Source organism: Scyliorhinus canicula, chromosome 13 (genome assembly GCF_902713615.1).
Source record: "Scyliorhinus canicula chromosome 13, sScyCan1.1, whole genome shotgun sequence".
Classification (NCBI taxonomy): Eukaryota; Metazoa; Chordata; class Chondrichthyes; order Carcharhiniformes; family Scyliorhinidae; genus Scyliorhinus; species Scyliorhinus canicula.
The window spans coordinates 4,323,199-4,344,679 of NC_052158.1; the positions used below are offsets into that span (position 1 = coordinate 4,323,199).

The 21,481-nt window shown below is 50.2% G+C and overlaps 1 protein-coding gene and 1 pseudogene across 1 annotated transcript; both read left to right on the forward strand.

Annotated features, from left to right (window-relative positions):
• The first annotated feature begins 957 nt into the window (after positions 1 to 957).
• LOC119975842 lies at positions 958 to 4,380 on the forward strand (annotated as a pseudogene).
• A 223-nt stretch (positions 4,381 to 4,603) lies between these two features.
• Positions 4,604 to 21,474, forward strand: LOC119976432 (E3 ubiquitin-protein ligase TRIM39-like). The gene is given in 3 exon segments (XM_038816966.1): positions 4,604 to 4,635; positions 20,916 to 21,325; positions 21,328 to 21,474. Coding segments are annotated over 3 exon segments (579 nt in total). The 5' UTR covers positions 4,604 to 4,613.
• Positions 21,475 to 21,481: the final 7 nt, after the last annotated feature.

Genomic DNA, 21,481 nt, shown 5'->3' on the forward strand with positions numbered 1-21,481 from the left:
GCCCTCCACCCCGGCAACCTCCCATTCCTCCAGGCCGCCGACCACGTTCAGGACCCTCTGCTCTGTCACAGTGAGGGTCCGCAGGTCCGGCGGTCCTCCTCCAGTTATCTCCCACTCCCGGCAGTTCTGAGCGGACTTTTCCTGGCGGGGGGGGGGGTTAACAGAAAACGACAGTGTTAGACAGTCCAGCGCATGCAGCCCAGGGGGTGGGTACCTGGTGGCTTCAGTCGCTCGGGATCCCGGCCATGGCGGCCGGTATGGGTGCCAACATGTGGTTCAGGGTGGGGGAGGGGGGCGTATGCCTGCTCTCCGGGTTGGAGGGGGGGGTGGGTTATGGGTGTGTGGGATGGGGGTGGGTGCCAGGGGCACAGCGCTGCCTACTCACCCTGGCCGCCCTGAGGAGGTCGGACAGTTTCCTCCGGCACTGCTGACTGGGCCGGATGGTGTTGCTCACGGCGCTAACCGCATCTGCCACCTGCGCCCAGGCACGCTGAACGGCGGCGGCTGGCAGCCTCCTTCCCGGGCCGGGGTACAGGGTCGCAGGCCTCTCCTCCACCACATCCAGCAGGGTCTCCAGCTCGGTGTCTCCGGGGTTCTGCTCTCCTCGCTGCCGTCTTGTTGGCTGGGATGGTGTGTGTGGGGAGTGAAGTGTGTCTGTGTAGCTGCAGCTTGTCAGCCTCCTGAGTGTCAATCTCAGACCTGGCCAATCCAGAACCGTTTCTCATTGGAATCGATTGTGTTCCACGTGGCGCCGGTGCTAACCCCTCAACAGTAGCCGAATCGGTCCAGGTGTGGCGTCAGCTTTGCTGTTGTGAAACTCGACGAATCCTGCGCCGGCGCCAACACTTAGCCTCACGAACAGAGAATCCCGCCGCATATTTCTGTACATTTAAGGGATATTAACGTTGTTGGATCGGCCAGCATTATTGGGGAATGGTGCATTTAAAGGGACAGGTCAGGAGGAGCTGGACAATATGTTTCAGTTTGTGTTTCCCACAAAGTAAAACACAGTTTGACCATCCATGCCTGGGGCTGCTTTGAGACAGAAGTTAATGAAGGAGAGCAGCAGGCTGCCAGTCACTCACAGGGCAAAATCCCCACCTCCTCCCATCCTCTCTCCACCCACCCCCACCACCAACAGACCTTCACTCTCATCGCCTGGGTTCAATTATTCCCTCTAACCCGGTTTATTCTGAATTCCGCTCCGGGTTTTATCTCCAACTCCCAAAGCAATGGGACCGAGAGCAGCAAACAACAATAATTCCTTGAGTATTGCCGTGAACGTCATGAGGGAGTTACTGAACTGAATGTGTTCAGCAGCAGGGCAGGAACATTGAAACTGAAAGTGGTTTGAATCAGGAAGTGCTGAGTGTGAACATGGCTTCCAGACAACAGGGGGAAAGTTGGACCGAGGTGGCAATTTGTCCCATTTGTCTTGATTTCTTCACTGATCCGGTTTCACTGGAGTGTGGACACAACTTCTGCCGCTCCTGTATCACCCAGTGTTGGGAAAAGAAGGAGATAAACTCCTGCCCGGAATGTCGACAGGAGTTTCCAGAAAGAACCCTCAGAGGCAGTCGGGTCTTAGTGAATCTGGCTGAGAAAGCTCGAAAATTAAAGCTGAATCAGGAAGAGAAGGAAAGTAAACTTTACTGTGAGGAACATCAGGAAGAACTGAAGCTGTTTTGTGAAACTGACAAGAAATTGATCTGTGTGATTTGTGTAGTTTCACAGGAACACAGAGAACACCGCTTCATCCCGATTAAAGAAGCTGTTGAAATCTACAAGGTAAAGGGAACAGATTTGATCCACTGATTATCTGATCACATTTCAGGGTCTAACACTTTTATTTTCTGATTTTCTCTCCCAATCCCAGGATGGGTGAAATCTTCCTTAGATTCTCTCACACAGAAGAAATCGACGGTTCTAGAAATGGAGCAGCAGCAGAAACAGAAGATTTCCCAAATTAGGGTAAAGTCTCCCTGTGCTGAGCTTCCAAATTTAATTCATTATTTTGTTGTTTTTATGACAGAAACATATTATTTTTAATGTTTCTTCTTATAGAAACAGTCGGTCAGTCTGCAGAGCCACATCACATCCGAGTTCACTAAAATGCACCAGATTCTCACTGAGAAAGAGCAGCGTTTCATCCGAGATCTCAGGGAAGAAGAGGAACAAATTCTAAAAACAATGGAGGAAAATCTTTGTGAAATTCAGAAGAATTTAAATTCTATTCAGGAGAAACTCTCAAAGCTGGAAAAGCAGTTGGAACAAAAAGACGGAGTGAGATTTCTGAAGGTGAGGGATTATATTTCAGTTTATTTCAGTGAAAGTTCACAGTCACAACATGATCCACACGAGCCTCCTCCCATCCTACTTCATATCCCTGTCAATATATCCTTCTGTTCCTTTCTCCCTCATGTGTTTATCCAGCTTCTCCTTAAATGTATCCCTGGCTTTCCCTGGGTGGGTGGAATTTAATGCTGTTTGACACCAGGGTACATTTAGTCAGGGTGTGGGGTGAGTGGAAGGGGACATGGGTGTGGTGAATGTAATATATAGATTCATATCGGAAACACGTGTCTGGTGAATTGATGGTTCCATCAATGGGGAATGACACTGTGTGGAGTTTTCTGTTGTCTTTCCATCTCTACACAGAATTAAGTCCGTGTGGTAAGTCTTGGGGACAGCCTTCCTGTAACCAATTCAGCCCCTTAACAGGGCAATTAATGTTCTCATCCTGCTGTCACTGGTATTCCCCCAGCAATGAGCAGGGGTCTCACAATACGGGAAGCCTGAAAATCAAACCCTGTTGGGATTACTGGTGGGATTCTGGGAGGGGTGGGGGGGAGAGGTTGTGGGATTGAGGATGTAGCGGGAATGCCCTTGTTCAGTTGCACTGTGTAACCTGATTGAGGGACTGTAAGAGGTTCACACTCCTGTTTCCTCTGACAGATAGTCTTGACTTGAGGATTTTAGAAAAAACATAGGGTGGCACAGTGGTTAGCACCGGTGGTTAGTTACTGTTGCTTCACAGTGCCAGGGTCCCAGGTGGATTCCTGACTGGGTCACTGTCCGGAGTCTGCACGTCTTCCCCGTGTCTGCGTCGGTTCCTCCGGGTGCTTTGGCTTCCTCCCACACGTCCTGAAAGACGGCTGTTCGGTGAATTGGACATTCTGAATTCTCCCTCTGTGACCCGAACAGGCGCCGGATGTGGCGCCGAGCGGTTTTTTCGCAGTACCTTTACATTGCAGTGTTAATGTAGCCTACTTTGACAATAAGATTATTTTGTAGAAATATTAAATACACAGACTCAACCACAAACTTGTTTTTCAGAAAACACTCCCAACACCGAATACAAAGAGCTCTAAACTATGTAATAAAATTACACAGCATTCAATGGTTTTTCCGATTTAACTCCCTCCACAATTTAACTCGGCTTCACATAAACACACAACTCACCACAACTTATTAAAAAGCCTCTCCTGAAAATCCACAGACAAAAACTCCACATTTCAGCCCAAACCTTCCTCAATTCAAACCCAAATCCCCCCAGGGTTTGGTTGTTACCCTGAAGTTATTTTTAAAAACCTCAGCCCCAATCCCTGATAAATTCCAATTCCCCACCCGGCTGCTCCTTCTGGTGTGAATTGTAGGCCCGGGAGCCAGGTTGACCGTTCTTGACCCTTCTTATTGACTGCAGTGCCAGCCCCTTGGATCTTGCCCCTTCACAGTCAGGGGGGGGGGGGGGGGGGGGGGGGGAGACGCTTGAGAAAGCTGGGGGCTTCACCCTGCGCGGCTGTGAGCCCCCACCGGGCAGAGGATCAGTGCGGGGGTGACGCTGACTTTCTGGTCGTAAGACCAGGTGGATCCTGCAGAGATAGCCGCAGGGTCGGAGAATCCTGCCCCCTATGTCCGGACACCATGCTCACTGCTGTGACAGACTGGAGTAAATTCCACCCCGTGTGATAGTCAGTTCCACATTCTCATCACTCTCTCAGCAAAGAAGTTTCTCCTGAACTCCCCATTGGATTTATTTGTAACTATATTATGTTTCTATCCCGATTTGCTGGATTCTCTACAAGTGGAAACATCTTCACTGAATCTATCAAATCCGACACCTTTCATCATTTGAAAGATCTCTATCAGTCTTCTCTTTTCTACAGTAAAGTTGATCAATCTTTGCTGTTAGTTGAGCCTCTCAGTTGCTGTCAATCTTTTTGATACTTTCTCCTGTGCTTCAATATCCTTTGTGTAACATCCTCTTTCTATTCCATGTCTGCAGCAATGGGAATTGACAATTCTCAGCAGCTTGTAACAATGTGAGGGTCATTTCTGCTTTCTGGATATAGACAGTCCGTCTCTGTCAACTCAGATTTGTGTTTTTGTTTATTTCAGGATGGTAACATCTGGGAAGAGGAGTAGGACATGAACTTTACTGAAACTCAGGGCAAGTTGGTAAAATTTACTCAGCAAAGTGTTTCTGGTCAATTTATAATCAACTCTTTAATATTTACAGGATTAGCAATGAGATTAAAATACTGTCACCTCGCAGATGGTGTCCTGTCCATCGGAAAATTCAACAGCCCTTTCCCATACCAGGATGGCGAGGAATGTTGGATGTCATTAACCCTGGTAAAACTCAGATAAGTTCCTCTGTCCTGATTTTTTTTTTTTTAAATTTGATATATTTGAAAATTTTTATAATAATAACATTAACAATGACATCAACATGGTATAATAAACATTTACTCCCCCAGCCCAATCTTCACACACCCCAACCATAAAACAACAATCCGGCCCTTTCCCCCGCCTCCCGCTTGGAATTCTGCATCTGCTGACATTTTAATTTTCCCCGAGAAAGTCGTACGAACGGCTGCCACCTCCGGGTGAACCTGACCATTGACCCTCTAAAGGCGAGCTTTATTTTCTCGAGACTGAGAAACCCAGCCATGTCACTAACCCAGGTCTCTACACTCGGGGGCTTCGAGTCCCTCCACATTAACAAAATCCATCTCCGGGCTACAGGGAGGCAAAGGCAAGCCGTCGGCCTCTTTCGCCCCCTGAACTACTGTCTCGTCCGACACTCCAAAGATCGCTACCTCCGGACTCGGCACCAATCATGTTTTAGTACCGTGGACATTGCCTTAGTGAAACCCCTGCCAAAACCCTCTAAGCTTCAGGCATGCGTACCTTGCACACCTATCCTCTACCCGAGAAAACGTACTTATCCTAGCCACTGTCAACATGATGAGGAGGGTATTAACCCTTCTTAGGGCATCTACCCATAGACTGCCTCTATATCTCCTCCTAGCTCGTCCTCCCACTTGCCCTTAAGCTCCTCCACCGGCGTTCCTCCGCCTCCGAAAGCTCCTGGTAAATATCCAATACCTTCCCCTCTCCCACCCAGGTACTGGAAACTACTCTATCCTGTTGTCCCCCATGGCAGCAGCAGCGGAAAGGCCGGCACCTGTTTTCTCAGGAAGTCTCACACCTGCAAATACCTAAACCCATTCCCTGCTGGCAATTCAAATTTATCCTCCAAGGCTTTCAAGCTGGGAAAGCTCCCATCTATAAATAGATCCCCATCCTTCTAATTCCTGCCCTTTGCCATCTCCGGAACCCACCATCCAGCCTACCCGGAACAAACCGATGATTAGTATAATCGGGGTTCCAAACGATGGCTCCCTCCACTCTCTTAGATCTCCTCCATTGCCCCCAGATTCTCAGAGCCGCCACCATCACCGGACTGTGGAGTATCAGGCCGGCCAGAACGGAAGAGGTGCCGTTCTCAGTGCTCACAAACTGGTATCTTTACATGACGCCGCCGTCCATCCACATCCCATGCCGACCCCTCCCTCTCTACCCACTTCCTAATCATGGCTATATTAGCGCCAGTAGTAATTGCAGAAGTTCGGCAGCGCCAACCCACTCTCTCCCCGACTGCGCTCCAGCAACACTTTCTTCATTTGCGGGGTTTTACCCGCCCACACAAAGCCCAAAATAAACCTTATATCACCCGCTTGAAAAAGGCCTTTGGGATGACGATGGGGAGGCACTGAAATACAAACAGAAATCTGGGGAAGACCGTCATTTTCACGGTCTGTACCCTCCCCGCCAGTGATAGCGGGAGCATGTCCCATCTCTGAAAGTTCCCTTCCATTTGTTCTACCAACCAGGATAGGTTAACTTGTGTCAGTGCCTCCCATTCCCGGGCCACCAGGATTCCCAGATATCGAAAGCTCTTCCCTACATTCTAAGCAGCAGCTCTCCCAGTCTCTTCTCCTGTCCTCTTGCCTGGATTGCGAACATCTCGCTTTTCACCATGTTCAATTTATACCCCGAAAAATTGCCAAATTCCCCCAGGATTCGCATTACTTCCCCATCCCCTCCAACGGGTCTGAAATATACATGAGCAGGTCATCTGTGTAAAGCGAGACCCGGTGCGCCCCCCCCCCCCCCCCCCCCCCCCGACCAACCCTTCTGAGTTCCTAGAGGCTCTCAATGCCATGGCCAATGGCTCTATGACCAGAGCAAACAGTAATGGGGAGAGGGGGCACCCTTGCCTCGTCCCTCCATGTAGTTTAAAATACCCAATCTCAGCCAGTTCATACGCACACTCCCTACTGGTGCCTAATAGAGCAACTGCACTCAGTCAATAAAGCCCTCACCAAACCCAAACCTTCCCACCGCCTCCCACAGGTAATTCCACTCCAGCCGATCAAAAGCCTTCTCCACATCCATCGCTACCACCACCTCCACCTCCTCTCCTTCCGAGAGCCTTCAAACATTGGCCTTGAGTTGCCTGCCCTTTACAAATCCCGTCTGGTCTTCCTTTATCACCCCGGGACACAGTCCTCTATCCTTGTGGCCAATATCTTAGCCAGCAGTTTGGCATCCACATTCAGTGGAGAAATTGGCCTGCATGTCCCGCATTGCTCCAGATCCTCCTCCCGTTTCAGGAGCAATGAAATCGAGGCCTGCAACATTGTTGGGGGGAGGACTCCCTTCTCTCTTGCTTCATTAAATGTCCTCACCAGCAGTGGGCTCAATATCTCTGAAAACTTCTTACAGAATTCCACCGAGTAGCCATCAGGCCCCGGGGCCTTGCCCGACTGCATGCCCTCCAGCCCCTTGATTATTCCTCAATCTCAATTGGGGCTCCCAGCCCCTTCACCAGATCCTCATCTCTCCTCGGAAACCTCAACTGATCAAAAAACTGCCTCATCCCCTCCACCCCAGCCAGGGGGTCCGACTCATATAATTTACTATAGAAGTCCTTTAACACCTCGCTTACCCCTGCTAGGTCCAGGACAGTATTCCTGCCTCTACTCTTTACTTTACCTATCTCCCTGGCCGCCTCCCTTTTCCTGAGCTGGTGCGCTAACATTCTGCTTGCCTTTCCTTGTACTCATAAATCGCCCCCTTGCCTTCCTCAACTGTTCCACCACTTTCTCTGTGGTCAACAGCCCAAACTCCGCCTGTAACCTCCGCCGCTCCCTCAGTAGCCCCGTGTCCGGGGCCTCCGAGTATCTCCTGTCCACCTGGAGTATCTCCTCCACTAACCTGTCCTTCTCAGCCTGGTCCCCCCTTTTCTCTGTGGGTCCGTATCGAGATTAATTCCCCTCTGACCACTGCCTTCAAAGCTTCCCAAACCGTGGCTGCAGAGACCTCCCTTGTATCATTTGTTTCCAGGTAGTTCTGGATGGACTTGTTAACCGACCCACAGATCGCTTCATCCGCTAGCAACCCCCCATCCAGTCTCCACAGTGGGCGTTGCCCTCTCTCCACACTAATCTGTAGATCTACCCAATGAGGGCAGCACAGTGGCGAAGTGGTAGCACTGCAGTCTCACGGCGCCGAGGTCCGAGGTTCGATCCCGGCTCTGGGTCACTGTCCGTGTGGAGTTTGCACATTCTCCCCGTGTTTGTTGTGGGTTTCGCCCCCCACAACCCAAAGATGTGCAGGGTAGGTGGATGGAACACGCAAAATTGCCCTTTAATTGGAAAAAATGAATTGGATACTCGAATTTATTTTTAAAAAGATCCACCCAATGTGGGGCATGATCTGCGATTGCCGAGTACTCAGTATCCACCACCTCCGGTATTAGCGCCCTGCCCTGAACAAAAAAGTCGATGCGAGAGCATACCTTGTGGACATGTGAGAGGAAGGAAAACTCCTTCACCCTTGGCCGTGCAAACCTCCATGGGTCTACTCCCACAATCTGTTCCATAAACCCCTTCAATTCCTTTGCCGGCCTCCTCCCTGTCCTGGATTTTGACCGCTCCAATTCCGGATCAGTGACTGTGTTAAAGTCTCCTCCCATGGTCAGGTTATGTGACTCTCAGTCTGGGATCTTACAAAACACCCACCTCATCAATTCCACATCGTCCCCAATTCGGAGCATATATGTTCATAAGTACCACCCACACCCCCTCCAACATCCCACTCACCATTATGTACCCTATCCCACCTTGTCTGACACAATTCTCCCAGCCTCGAATGCCACTCGTTTGTTGATCAAGATCGCTATCCCCCCGGTCTTTGAGTCGAGCCCTGAGTGGAAATGAAATGAATGAAAATCGCTTATTGTCCCAAGTAAGCTTCAAATGAAGTTACTGTGAAAAGACCCTGGTTGCCACATTCCGGCTCCTGTTCGGGGAGGCTGGCACGGGAATTGAACCGTGCTGTTGGCCTGCTTTGGTTTGCTTTAAAAGCCAACTCTTTAGCCCTGTGCTAAAGCAGCCCCTATACTTGGCTAATCCACCCATTTCTCAATCTTGTCTGAACAAAGAACAAAGAAAAGTACAGCACAGGAACAGGCCCTTCGGCCCTCCAAGCCTGTGCCGACCATGCTGCCCGTCTAAACTAAAATCTTCTGCACTTCCTGGGTCCGTATCCCTCTATTCCCATCCGATTCGTGTATTTATCAAGATGCCTTTTAAATGTCACTATCGTCCCTGCTTCCACCACCTTCTCCGGCAGCGAGTTCCAGGCGCCCACTACCCTCTGTGTAAAAAACCTGCCTCGGACATCTCCTCTAAACCTTGCCCCTTAAACCTGTGCCCCCTAGTAATTGACCCCTCTATCCTGGGAAAAAGCCTCTGACTATCCACTCTGTCTATGCCCCTCATAATTTTGTAGACCTGAGATCAGGTTGCCCCTCAAACTCTGTCGTTCCAGTGAGAACAAACCGAGTTTATTCAACCTCTCCTCATAGCTAATGCCCTCCATACCAGGCAACATCCTGGTAAATCTCTTCTTCACCCTCTCTAAAGCCTCCACATACTTCCGGTACTGTGGCGACCAGAATTGACATTATACTCCAAGTGTGGCCTAACTAAGGTTCTATACAGCTGCAACATGGCTTGCCAATTTTTATACTCAATGCCCACGGCCAATGAAGGCAAACATGCCGGATGCCTTCTTGACTACCTTCTCCATCTGTGTTGCCTCTTTCAGTGACCTGTGGACCTATACACCTAGATCTCTCTGACTTTCAATAGTCTTGAGGGTTCTGCCATTCACTGGATATTGCCGACCAGCATTAGACCATCCAAAATACAATCCCTCACATTTGTCCAGATTAAACTCCATCTGCCATCGCTCCGCCTAAGTCTCCACATGACCTAAATCATCTAGTCTGTAACCTTTAGGTGTGTCTCTTGTAGCATTGCCATGTCCGCCTTCAGCCCCCTCAAACACGCGAGCCCTCTTGACCGGCCCATTCAGCCCTCTGACATTCCATGTAGTCAGCCTGGTCGGGGGGGGCTTACCGCCCCTCCCCCTCCCCCTGCCGACTAGCCATCACCCTTTTAGGCCAGCCTCTAGCTCGCGCCCGCTGCTTCCTCGAGCCCCCCCCACCCCCCGCCCTCGGGCATTCGCCTTTCCCGACCTCCCATTTGTCCCTCAGTAACAGCTTCTCCCCAGTCAGCAAAACAGCTCCACCCACCTCTCCCCCCCTTGCAACAACACTAGCAACCCCAACCCCCCCAAGTCCAGCTCCAGCTTAACACCCTGCTCACCCCCCACTGTGCTTCCGAGAGTCAGCTGACCCTTGCTGACTTGATAGCGCCGCCCCGGCAACAAGCAGTCTGTCTCCCCATTGGTTCTATCCCCTCTCCCCCCACTTGGACAAACATATTAAAGCATCACATTCCCCAGGAAACAAAGATCAGAAAAAACAGTGAAGAAACAGCCACTTCAGAAAACAGAACCAACTCCCAACGAACACCCCCCCACCCCCCGAACAAGCTCCCTGCAAGACCAAAGTTACCATTAGCCTTTAGCCATCCAATCAGTTCCCTTATTACACACAGCACTACTGATACTGATACAGCCCAGCACAACAAATCACCACCACCAGTAATCTCCAAGGCTTCAGTGTTTTTTAATTCACCCCAGCCTCTTTTCTTTAATAAAAGTTCCATACTTTGTTTGGTGTATCAAAGTAGAAGCCCCGTTCCTCATGTGTGACCCACAGACGGGCTGGGTACAGCATCCCAAACTTCACCCCCTTCTTAAAGATGGCCGTTTTTGCCCGATGAATCCAGCTCGCCTCTTGGCCAAATCCGTCCCAGGTCCTGATAAACGCGCAGCTCACAATTCCTCCCACTTGCTGCTCCGTTCCTTCTTGGCCCACCGCAGAACGTGTTCCTTGTCCAGGAATCGGTGAAAGCGTACCACCATCACCCTCGGCGGCTCGTTCGCTCGGGGCTTCTTCGCGAGGGCTCTGTGCGCTCTGTGCGCTCCACTTCCAGGGGCCGAGGGAACGCCTCAGCCCCCATCAACTTCTCCAACATGTCCGTCACATAAGTCCTTGCATCCAATCCCTCACTGCCTTCAGGGAGGCCGACAATTCTAAGATTCTGCCTCCTGGACCTGTTCTCCAGGTCCTCCAGCTTCTCCTGCATTCTTCTCTGGCGGTCGTTCATCATCCCCATCTTGGTCTCCAGCACGGTTATGTATTCCTCGTGCTCGGCCGCCCTTTTTCTCCACCTCCTGGATCGCTGTCCCGTGGGTCCTGATTCTGTACGACTTGATCAATCGGAGCTTTAATCGGGTCCAGCGTGTCCTTCTTCAGCTTGGTGAAGCAATCTTCAAAAAACTCACCAGCTGCCCCGTTGACCACTGTGCCGTCTCCCCGCGGCCCTGCTTCTCCGCCATGTTTTCCCGCGTTGCCGGCTCTGCTCGCGTCTTCCTTATAGGACTTTGTCTTCTCACACGGCCACTTCTGGTCCAATTCTCCGTACACCGGAGGGGGATTTCTCCTTACTGTCTCACTCTTCACTGATTTATCCAATAAAATCCAGCGAAAAACAGGGGAAAAGGTCCAAACGTCCGTCACAGGCGGGAGCTGTCCAATGTGCGACCTACTCCTCCATGGTTCGCCACCGGAAGTCCCTCTGTCCTGATTTATATCTTATATTTGAATCATTATCCATATAAATATCACAGACACCGGGCGGGATTCTCCGGCCCACCAGCTCCCTTTTTCCTGGGCGGCGGCCCTCACCGGCAGCGGGATTCTCCGTCTCTGCCACCTGCCAATGGGATTGGCCCATTGTGGCCACCCCACACCGCCGGGAAACCCGCGGGCGTGGGAGCGCTGCCGGCGCACGGAGAATCCGTCGGCAGAGAGAATGTTTAAGGGCTTTGTTATAAAGAAATAAGGATAAAAATGGTCCTGATTGGCATTAAAGTCTGATTCATGCACCTCATCCACTTTCTAAAAATCATTCTCAGCTTGGTCAGCTGAAACTGTCAGCTCCCTAAACATCACCAATACAGGAACTCTCAGATGAAGCTCTGTCTCCAGAACCCATCGATACTTTACAAACTTCAGCAAGTGGAAACTCCGCCATTCCCAGCTGAACCTTTCCTCCTCTACAATCCTCATCCTCCTGATACATCTCCACCTTGTGGACCAGACTCATGTCCATGGCCAAGGTTAGGACAGAAGCCTGGGAATGAGGCTTTGTCTGCCTGTTGAGGGAGGAGGAGTGGTGAGGGGGATGGAGTCAGCTGGTCTTCACTGTGGAGCTGGGGAACAAGCCCTGGATTGCAATCCATTTCCTGAAAGTGTCAGCAAAGCCCATTTTCTCAATTGTCTTGAGGAAACGCTTGACGGCTCTGGAGCTGCGGATGGACTCACTTTGGAGCATCCGCGATGCTGAGGAGGTCGTGGATAGCACGTTTAGCGAGTTGGTCACACCGCAGGTGAAGGGTTACTGAGGGAGATAGAAAATGGGTGACCAAAAGAAAGAGCAAGAGTAGGAAGGCAGTGCAGGTGTCCCCTGCGGTCATCTCCCTGCAAAACAGATATACCGCTTGGATACTGTTGAGGGAGATGGCCTCACCAGGGGAAGGCAGCAGAGGCCAGGTTCATGGCACCGTGGCTGGCTCTGCTGCACAGCAGGGCAGGAAGAAAAATGGCAGGGCTATAGTGATAGGGACTCGATCGTAAGGGGAATAGAAGGCGGTTCTGTGGGAGCCAATCGAGACTCCAGGATGGTATGTGCCTCCCTGGTGCAAGGGTCAAGGATGTCTCGGGCGGCTGCAGGACATTCTAGGGGGGGAGGGTGAACAGCAGCTGTCGTGGTGCACATAGGCAACCAACGATATAGGTAAAAAACGGGATGAGGTCCTGCAAGCAGAATTCAGGGAGTTAGGAGTTAAACTAAAAAGTAGGACCTCAAAGGTAGTAATCTCAGGATTGCTACCAGTGCCACGAGCTAGTCAGAGTAGGAATGTCAGGATAGATAGGATGAATGCGTGGCTCGAGAGATGGTGCAAGAGGGAGGGATTCAAATTCCTGGGGCATTGGGACCGGTTCTGGGGGAGGTGGGACCAGTACAAACCGGACGGTCTGCACTTGGGCAGGACTGGAACCGATGTCCTAGGGGGGGTGTTTGCTAGAGCTGTTGGGGAGGGTTTAAACTAATGTGGCAGGGGGATGGGAACCAATGCTGGAAGTTGGAAGGTAGTAAAACAGGGACAGAAACAAAAGGAAGTAAGGGGAAAAGTGCAAGGCAGAGAAGACATAGTCAGAAATCCATAAGGGCGACAGTACAAGGTACAGTGACTGAGGGGAGCACAGTGAATAGGCCCAGTAATAACAAAAGGAATAAAACTGGAGATGTTAAGATTCAAAACAGAGGTAAAAAAACCAACATAAGTGTACTTTACCTGAATGCTCGTAGTATTCGGAATAAAGTAAATGAGTTGGTGGCACAAATCATCGTAAATGACTATGATTTAGTGGCCATTACTGAAACATGGTTAAAGGATGGTCACGACTGGGAGTTAAATATCCGAGGGTATCAAACTATTCGGAAGGACAGAGTGGATGGTAAGGGAGGTGGTGTTGCTCTGTTATTTAAGGATGACATCCGGGCAATAGTAAGGGATGACATCGGTGCTATGGAGGATAAGGTTGAATCCATTTGGGTGGAAATCAGGAATAGTAAGGCGAAAAAGTCACTGATAGGAGTAGTCTATCGGCCACCAAATAGTAACGATATGGTGGGGCAGGCAATAAACAAAGAAATAACTGATGCATGTAGAAATGGTACAGCAGTTATCATGGGGGATTTTAATCTACATGTTGATTGGTTTAACCAGGTCGGTCAAGGCAACCGTGAGGAGGAGTTTATAGAATGTATCCGCGATAGTTTCCTAGAACAGTATGTAATGGAACCTACGAGGGAACAAGCGGTCCTAGATCTTGTCCTGTGTAATGAGACAGGATTGATTCATGATCTCATAGTTAGGGATCCTCTCGGAAGGAGCGATCACAATATGGTGGAATTTAAAATACAGATGGAGGGTGAGAAAGTAAAATCAAATACTAGTGTTTTGTGTTTAAACAAAGGAGATTACAAGGGGATGAGAGAAGAACTAGCTAAGGTAGACTGGGAGCTAAGACTTTATGGTGGAACAGTTGAGGAACAGTGGAGAACCTTCCAAGCGATTTTTCACAGTGCTCAGCAAAGGTTTATACCAACAAAAAGGAAGGACGGAAGAAAGAGGGAAAATCGACCGTGGATATCTAAGGAAATAAGGGAGAGTATCAAATTGAAGGAAAAAGCATATAAAGTGGCAAAGAGTGCTGGGAGATTAGAGGACTGGGAAATCTTTAGGGGGCAACAGAAAGCTACTAAAAAAGCTATAAAGAAGAGTAAGATAGAGTATGAGAGTAAACTTGCTCAGAATATAAAAACAGACAGTAAAAGTTTTTACAAATATATAAGACAAAAAAGAGTGGCTAAGGTAAATATTGGTCCTTTAGAGGATGAGAAGGGAGTTTTAATAATGGGAAATGAGGAAATGGCTGAGGAACTGAACAGGTTTTTTGGGTCGGTCTTCACAGTGGAAGACACAAATAACATGCCAGCGACTGATAGAAATGAGGCTATGACAGGTGAGGACCTTGAGAGGATTGTTATCACTAAGGAGGGAGTGATGGGCAAGCTAATGGGGCTAAAGGTAAACAAGTCTCCTGGCCCTGATGGAATGCATCCCAGAGTGCTAAAAGAGATGGCTAGGGAAATTGCAGATGCACTAGTGATAATTTACTGAAATTCACTAGACTCTGGGGTGGTCCCGGTGGATTGGAAATTAGCAAACGTGACGCCACTGTTTAAAAAAGGAGGTAGGCAGAAAGCAGGAAATTATAGGCCAGTGAGTTTAACTTCGGTAATAGGGAAGATGCTGGAATCTATCATCAAGGAAGAAATTGCGAGGCATCTGGATAGAAATTGTCCCATTGGGCAGACGCAGCATGGGTTCGTTCAAGGCAGGTCATGCCTAACTAATTTAGTGGAATTTTTTGAGGACATTACCAGTGCAGTAGATAACGGGGAGCCGATGGATGTGGTATATCTGGATTTCCAGAAAGCCTTTGACAAGGTGCCACACAAAAGGTTGCTGCATAAGATAAAGATGCATGGCATTAAGGGTAAAGTAGTAGCATGGATAGAGGATTGGTTAATTAATAGAAAGCAAAGAGTTGGGATAAATGGGTGTTTCTCTGGTTGGCAATCAGTAGCTAGTGGTGTCCCTCAGGGATCCGTGTTGGGCCCACAATTGTTCACAATTTACATTGATGATTTGGAGTTGGGGACCAAGGGCAATGTGTCCAAGTTTGCAGATGACACTAAGATGAGTGGTAAAGCGAAAAGTGCAGAGGATACTGGAAGTCTGCAGAGGGATTTGGATAGGTTAAGTGAATGGGCTCGGGTCTGGCAGATGGAATACAATGTTGACAAATGTGAGGTTATCCATTTTGGTAGGAATAACAGCAAACGGGATTATTATTTAAACGATAAAATATTAAAGCATGCCGCTGTTCAGAGAGACTTGGGTGTGCTAGTGCATGAGTCACAGAAGGTTGGTTTACAAGTGCAACAGGTGATTAAGAAGGCAAATGGAATTTTGTCCTTCATTGCTAGAGGGATGGAGTTTAAGACTAGGGAGGTTATGTTGCAATTGTATAAGGTGTTAGTGCGGCCACACCTGGAGTATTGTGTTCAGTTTTGGTCTCCTTACTTGAGAAAGGACGTACTGGCACTGGAGGGTGTGCAGAGGAGATTCACTAGGTTAATCCCAGAGCTGAAGGGGTTGGATTATGAGGAGAGGTTGAGTAGACTGGGACTGTACTCGTTGGAATTTAGAAGGATGAGGGGGGATCTTATAGAAACATTTAAAATTATGAAGGGAATAGATAGGATAGATGCGGGCAGGTTGTTTCCACTGGCGGGTGACAGCAGAACTAGGGGACATAGCCTCAAAATAAGGGGAAGTAGATTTAGAACTGAGTTTAGGAGGAACTTCTTCACCCAAAGGGTTGTGAATCTATGGAATTCCTTGCCCAGTGAAGCAGTTGAGGCTCCTTCATTACATGTTTTTAAGGTAAAGATAGATAGTTTTTTGAAGAATAAAGGGATTAAGGGTTATGGTGTTCGGGCCGGAAAGTGGTGCTGAGTCCACAAAAGATCAGCCATGATCTAATTGAATGGCGGAGCAGGCTCGAGGGGCCAGATGGCCTACTCCTGCTCCTAGTTCTTATGTTCTTATGAAACATTGCACTCACTCTGGATGAATATCTTTTATACATCCAGGGAGAGGATTAAGGTAGAGGTTTGTCTGTGGAGAATCAGGTTGGCCGTGCCACCTGGGCAACTTGGCAATGCCAGGCTGGTAGTGGTAGGGTGTCTGGGTGGCACCAGCAGTGTCAGGGTACTGATGTGTTATGTACTCTGGGATAACACAGGCTGCAACTGGATGCAGCTTTCACCAAAAGATACTCCAGACCCTGACGTGAGTTCAATCTGATTTATTGAACCAGTAGCACAGTTAGCACAGTTCTCTATGAGTTCGACTCTTTGCCAACCTAAATGTGGTTACTCTGTCTGACTGAACCAGACTAGCTCTCAGCCACGTGCTGGAGGTGTGATACTGTACATACACCCTGACACACTCTGTAGATGTTCATCAGTTGAAAAAGGTGGAGTGTGAGTGCCTCGTGCCTTTTACAGTGAGATACCACCCCTCAGTATCCTGCCTGCTCATTGGTCATGTCCTGTTCTCTGTGTTCATTAGCTGCCTGTCTGTATATCATTATCTGCATACTGCATATCGCAACATCTCCCCTTTTTTTATGTTTTGTTGGCATTTGGGAACGTACTTACATGTGGTGGCATATATTAACATCTTTACAAGCGATGGCATATGTGAACGTATTTACATGTGAAGACAGCTGTCTAATGTGAGAAAACAGAATATAGCAAACAAAACAAATGTTCATAAGTCCCGTCTCTGGGGCTTGCGTCTGATCCTTGTCGACCACCGGAGAGGTGGTGGTGGGGACGACGGGGCCTTGACAGGCGGGATAGAAGCCTGACTGCTGGCCTCGTAGTTCGAGGTATCAGGAGGTGGCAAAACAACAGACGGAAATGGAGAAGAAAGCGGTTGCGGGCAGGCAACTTTGCACAGTGCCCGTCTGTTTCATCTCACAACAGAACCATCAGCCATACGTACAACATACGGGCGGGGCGCTGCCTGCCGAATAACGACAGCTGGAGCTGACCAGCCACCATCCGGTATCTTGATCCTGACAGTGTCTGCCGGGGATAACACGGGTAAATCAGTGGCATGAGCATCATAGCCCTGCTTTTGCTGGTTTCGGAGCTGCTGCACCTTCTGCAGCACCGGGAGGTGAGCCAGGTTGGGCAAGTGTATGGCTGGAAGTGTCGTCCGCAGGTCCTTGTTCATTGGGAGTTGAGCCGGCGACATGCCCTGTACGCAAGCAGCGCAAGGTAGATGTCAGAAGCAGAATCCGCGGCCTTGCAGCTGAGCTGTTTCACAATGTGCACCCCATTTTCAACCTTCCCATTGGACTGCGGATAGTGTGGGCTGGAAGTTACATGTTTGAAATGGTATGACTTGGCAACATAGACCACTCGTGGCTGCTGAAGCACGGGCCATTGTCACTCCTGACAGTGTGGGATACCATGCCTGGAAAAACGTCTCCTTACAGGCCTCGATGATGGCCGAGATGTGAGGTCTGAGAGCTTCACGACTTCAGGGTAGTTTCAAGAATAGTCAATAATCAAAACGTTAGACACGACCATTCGTACAAAAGAGGCGATGCCAATCTTGGACACAGGAGGTCTAGATTAGATTCGATGCTGCTAGGAGCGTCTCTTGCTCTGTGCTGGCTGGAAGTGTTGACAGGTCGCACAGTTGAGGACCATGTTTGAGATGTCCTGGCTACATACCGGGCCAGTAGACAGCCTGTCCGCTCTGCATCTGCACTTCTCGACACCCAGGAGTGTCCCTCATGGAATTTGGCAGAGCACCAAGCTCTGGAGACTGAGTGGAATGACAATCCGGGTCCAGCTGATGTAGGATACCATCTCTCACCGTCAGGTCATCCTTTACATTGTAAAAACTGAGGAAACTGCCCTTGTCTGCCAGCCATTGGCGAGGTGGTGCATGACACGCTCCAAGAGGGGGTCTTTGGCTGTCTCCTTGCGGATACGAACCACCTTCTCATCAGACGCCAGGAGGGTGCTAGCACACAGCTGCACCTGTGATTCAATCTGCCGGCTGATTTCCAGCGGTTCACTAGGCAATGTGAGGGAGGGGGACAATGTATCAGCGATGATGAGCTCCTTGCCAGGCATGTACACTAAGTCAAAGTCGTACCTTCTGAGTTTAAGGAGGATGCGCTGCAACCGGAGGCGTATGTCGTTCAGGTCTTGTGGATAATGTGGACCAGAGGCCTATGATCCGTCTCGACAGTGAATGTCTGCAGGCCGTAGACATAGTCGGAAACTTGAGATTTGCAGTGAGAAGACCCAGGCATTCCTTCTCTATTTGCACATACCTTGTTTTGGTGGGCGTCATGGCCCTCGATGCACAGGCTACCGGTGCCCAGGATGAAGTGTCATCGCGTTGAAGCAGCACCATACCGATGCCCATCCCTGGCTCGCATCTGTCGAGATCTTCGTCTCCCAGTCTGGGTCGAAAAATGGCAAAACGGGTGCAGTGGTGAGCTTGGCTTTCAACTCCAACCACTCTGCCTGATGGGCTGCCTTCCACTCAAAGGCAGTGGACTTTTTCACCAGGTTTCGTAGGGCCATGGTGTGTGAGGCCATGTTTGGGATGAACTTGCCCAGAAAATTGACCATGCCCAGGAAGCGCAATACCGCCTTCTTGTCTTCAGGGACCTTCATGGCTTTGATGGCCTTGACCTTGTCTGTGTCCGGGCGCACGCCCTGCTGAGAGATCTGGTCACCTCGGAACTTGAGTGTCGACATGTCAAAGCAACATTTGGCCCTGTTCAGCTTCAGGCCATTGGCATGGACACGGCGGAATAGCTGCTGGAGACGGGAAACATACTCTTCAGGGGTCGTGGACCATATGATGATGTCGTCCACGTACACACGAACCCCTTCAATACCCTCCACCATCTGCTCCATGATGCGATGGAAGATCTCTGATGCCGAGACAATGCCAAACGGCATGCGGTTATAGCAGTGTCTGCCAAACGGTGTGTTGAAGGTGCAGAGCCTTCTGCTGGACTCATCCAGCTGGATTTGCCAAAATCCATGTGACGCATCTAACTTGGTGAAAGAACGTGCGTGTGCCATCTGACTGGTGAGTTCCTCCCGCTTCGGGATGGGGTAGTGTTCACGCATTATATTCTTATTGAGATCCTTCAGTCTGTATATCATTATCTGCATGTCTGCATATCGTGACAGGTACCCTGCCCAGTGGGCGTGCCCCTGGGAGCCTCTGATCCCCTGGGAGACCCCCACGATGCCGTTCTGTCTGGTTCCTGTTTGTGGAAACCAGAACTGAACGGCGCCCGCCCGAGGTCTCCGAGGGGAAGGGAGATTGATCCCACACCTCGGGAAACTGAGGAATCTGCATATCTGCATGGAGAGGGTCACCGTGTGCCACCAATCGCCTCCATGCTTAGAGGCTTGTGTGCTGGCAGGTCCTACAGATGGGGGTGAGGCAGGGAAGTGTGTGTCTGCTGGGAGCTTAGCTGCAGTGTGATGTGGGTCCTGGGTGTGACACACAGGTTGTTACAACCTGTCCGGGGGCAGGGTGGATGGGAGCAGGGGCGCGGTGGGCAGGCAGGGCTTGGAGACAGCTGGTGGTCCTGAGGGGTGGGCTGGCTGATAGTGTGACTGGTGAGGCCTCTGCCCTGAGAGGGGCAGTGTGCCAGGGAGGGTGCCAAAGGCCACGGTGCATGTGTCCTTTGTTTGGGGTGAGCTCTGCTATTCCCCTGCTTCCCCTGCAGTGGGGCTGAGCTTCTGATGAGGGAACTGAGGAGTGGCAGCACCTGGTGTGTGACTGATTGAGCTTGGCCACGCCCATCCCGGTGATGGCTCAGCCGGGGTCTGAGGCTTTCCAGAGGGGCGGCCTGGGTGGGCTCCCAAATGACCAGAGGCTCTGTGAACATTTCCAGGACACAGTGAGCAGTCAGCAGAGTGAGCAGCCAGGGGCCTGTGAGAAGCAGCAAAGGGGTGTGTTTAAAACCCAGACTGCAGCAATGGGGGTCTGAGCCAGGCCACCCCGATCCCGAGGGGGACACCCCGAGTGCACAGACCTGTCACCAAGTCGCTCCCCGTTACTCCCCCCGGCCCAGGCAGCCCCCCCAGCAAGTCCAACAAGGCTTTTTGAGAGTTTATTACCCTCTCTCTGCCCCTCAGCAGCCATGGAGCCCAGTCCCCGTTTGGAAATATTTGCACTAATTCACACCCGCGTGACTTCTGCCTGAGAGGGCGGAGCATTGTGGAAGGGCGGAGCATACTGTGTCCAATCCGCTGATTAGATTTAAATCTATGTAAATGAGGGTTTTACATGGGCCCGCTGCAGGGCACAAACTTTGATTTCACCGCCAGGGAGGGACTGGAGCCTGGCGTCGGAATCAGTGCCGGGCACAAACCTCGATTTGTGCATTACGCCCGATTCTCCGCCCGATCACACTTCCGGTGTCGTGAAGCGGAGAATCCGCCATATTTGTTTCCACAGAGCAGAACGGAAATATCTCGGTGTTGAGATCTTCATCTAAATTTGAGAAGAGATTAGTTTATTTTGATGATCTCTCTCTCTCACACACACACACACACACACACAGGCACACACAGAAACACAGACAGACACACACACAGTCTCACACACAGTCCCACACACACACACATATCAGGTCGGCTTATTTTGATGTTGAGGACCAGGAAATCACATCAAAAATGGTGAAATCTTCCCCAATCCCAAGTGAGTCTCTCCCCCGATCCCCAGTGAGTCTCCCCCGATCCCCAGTGAGTCTCCCCCCGATCCCCAGTGAGTCTCCCCCCTGGATCCCCAGTGAGTCTCTAATTTTCTGTTTTTTCTCCCAGTCTCTGTGACCCTGGATGTGGAAACAGCGAATCCCTGGCTCAAAGTGTCTGAGGATCTGAAGAGTTTGAGATGGACCGGGACCCAGAGGAGTCTCCCTGACACCAGGAAGAGGTTTACACACTGGCCCTGTGTGCTGGGATCAGAGGGATTCACATCGGGGAGACATTACTGGGAGGTGGAGGTGATGGGGAATCGGGGCTGGAGACTGGGAGTAGCCGCAGAGTCTGTGGAGAGGAAGGGCTGGGTCAGTCTGAGCCTAGAGACTGGATTCTGGACCATTGAGCGGCGTCAGGATCAGTTTTATATAAACTCCTCTCCTGAATCCCGTCTCCCTGTCGGTCAGATCCCCGGGAAGGTGGGAATTTATCTCAGTTATGAGTCTGGGACAGTTTCATTTTACAACGTGGACCACCAAGTCCCAATCTCCACACCTACACTGGGAATAAATTCACTGAGAAACTTTATCCTTTCTTCTGGACTGGAGATGTAAACCAGTTTCTGAGAATCTGCTCCGGTTCTGATCCTGATCGGGAAAGGGGCAGAGCCTCGGAGTGGTGACATCTTC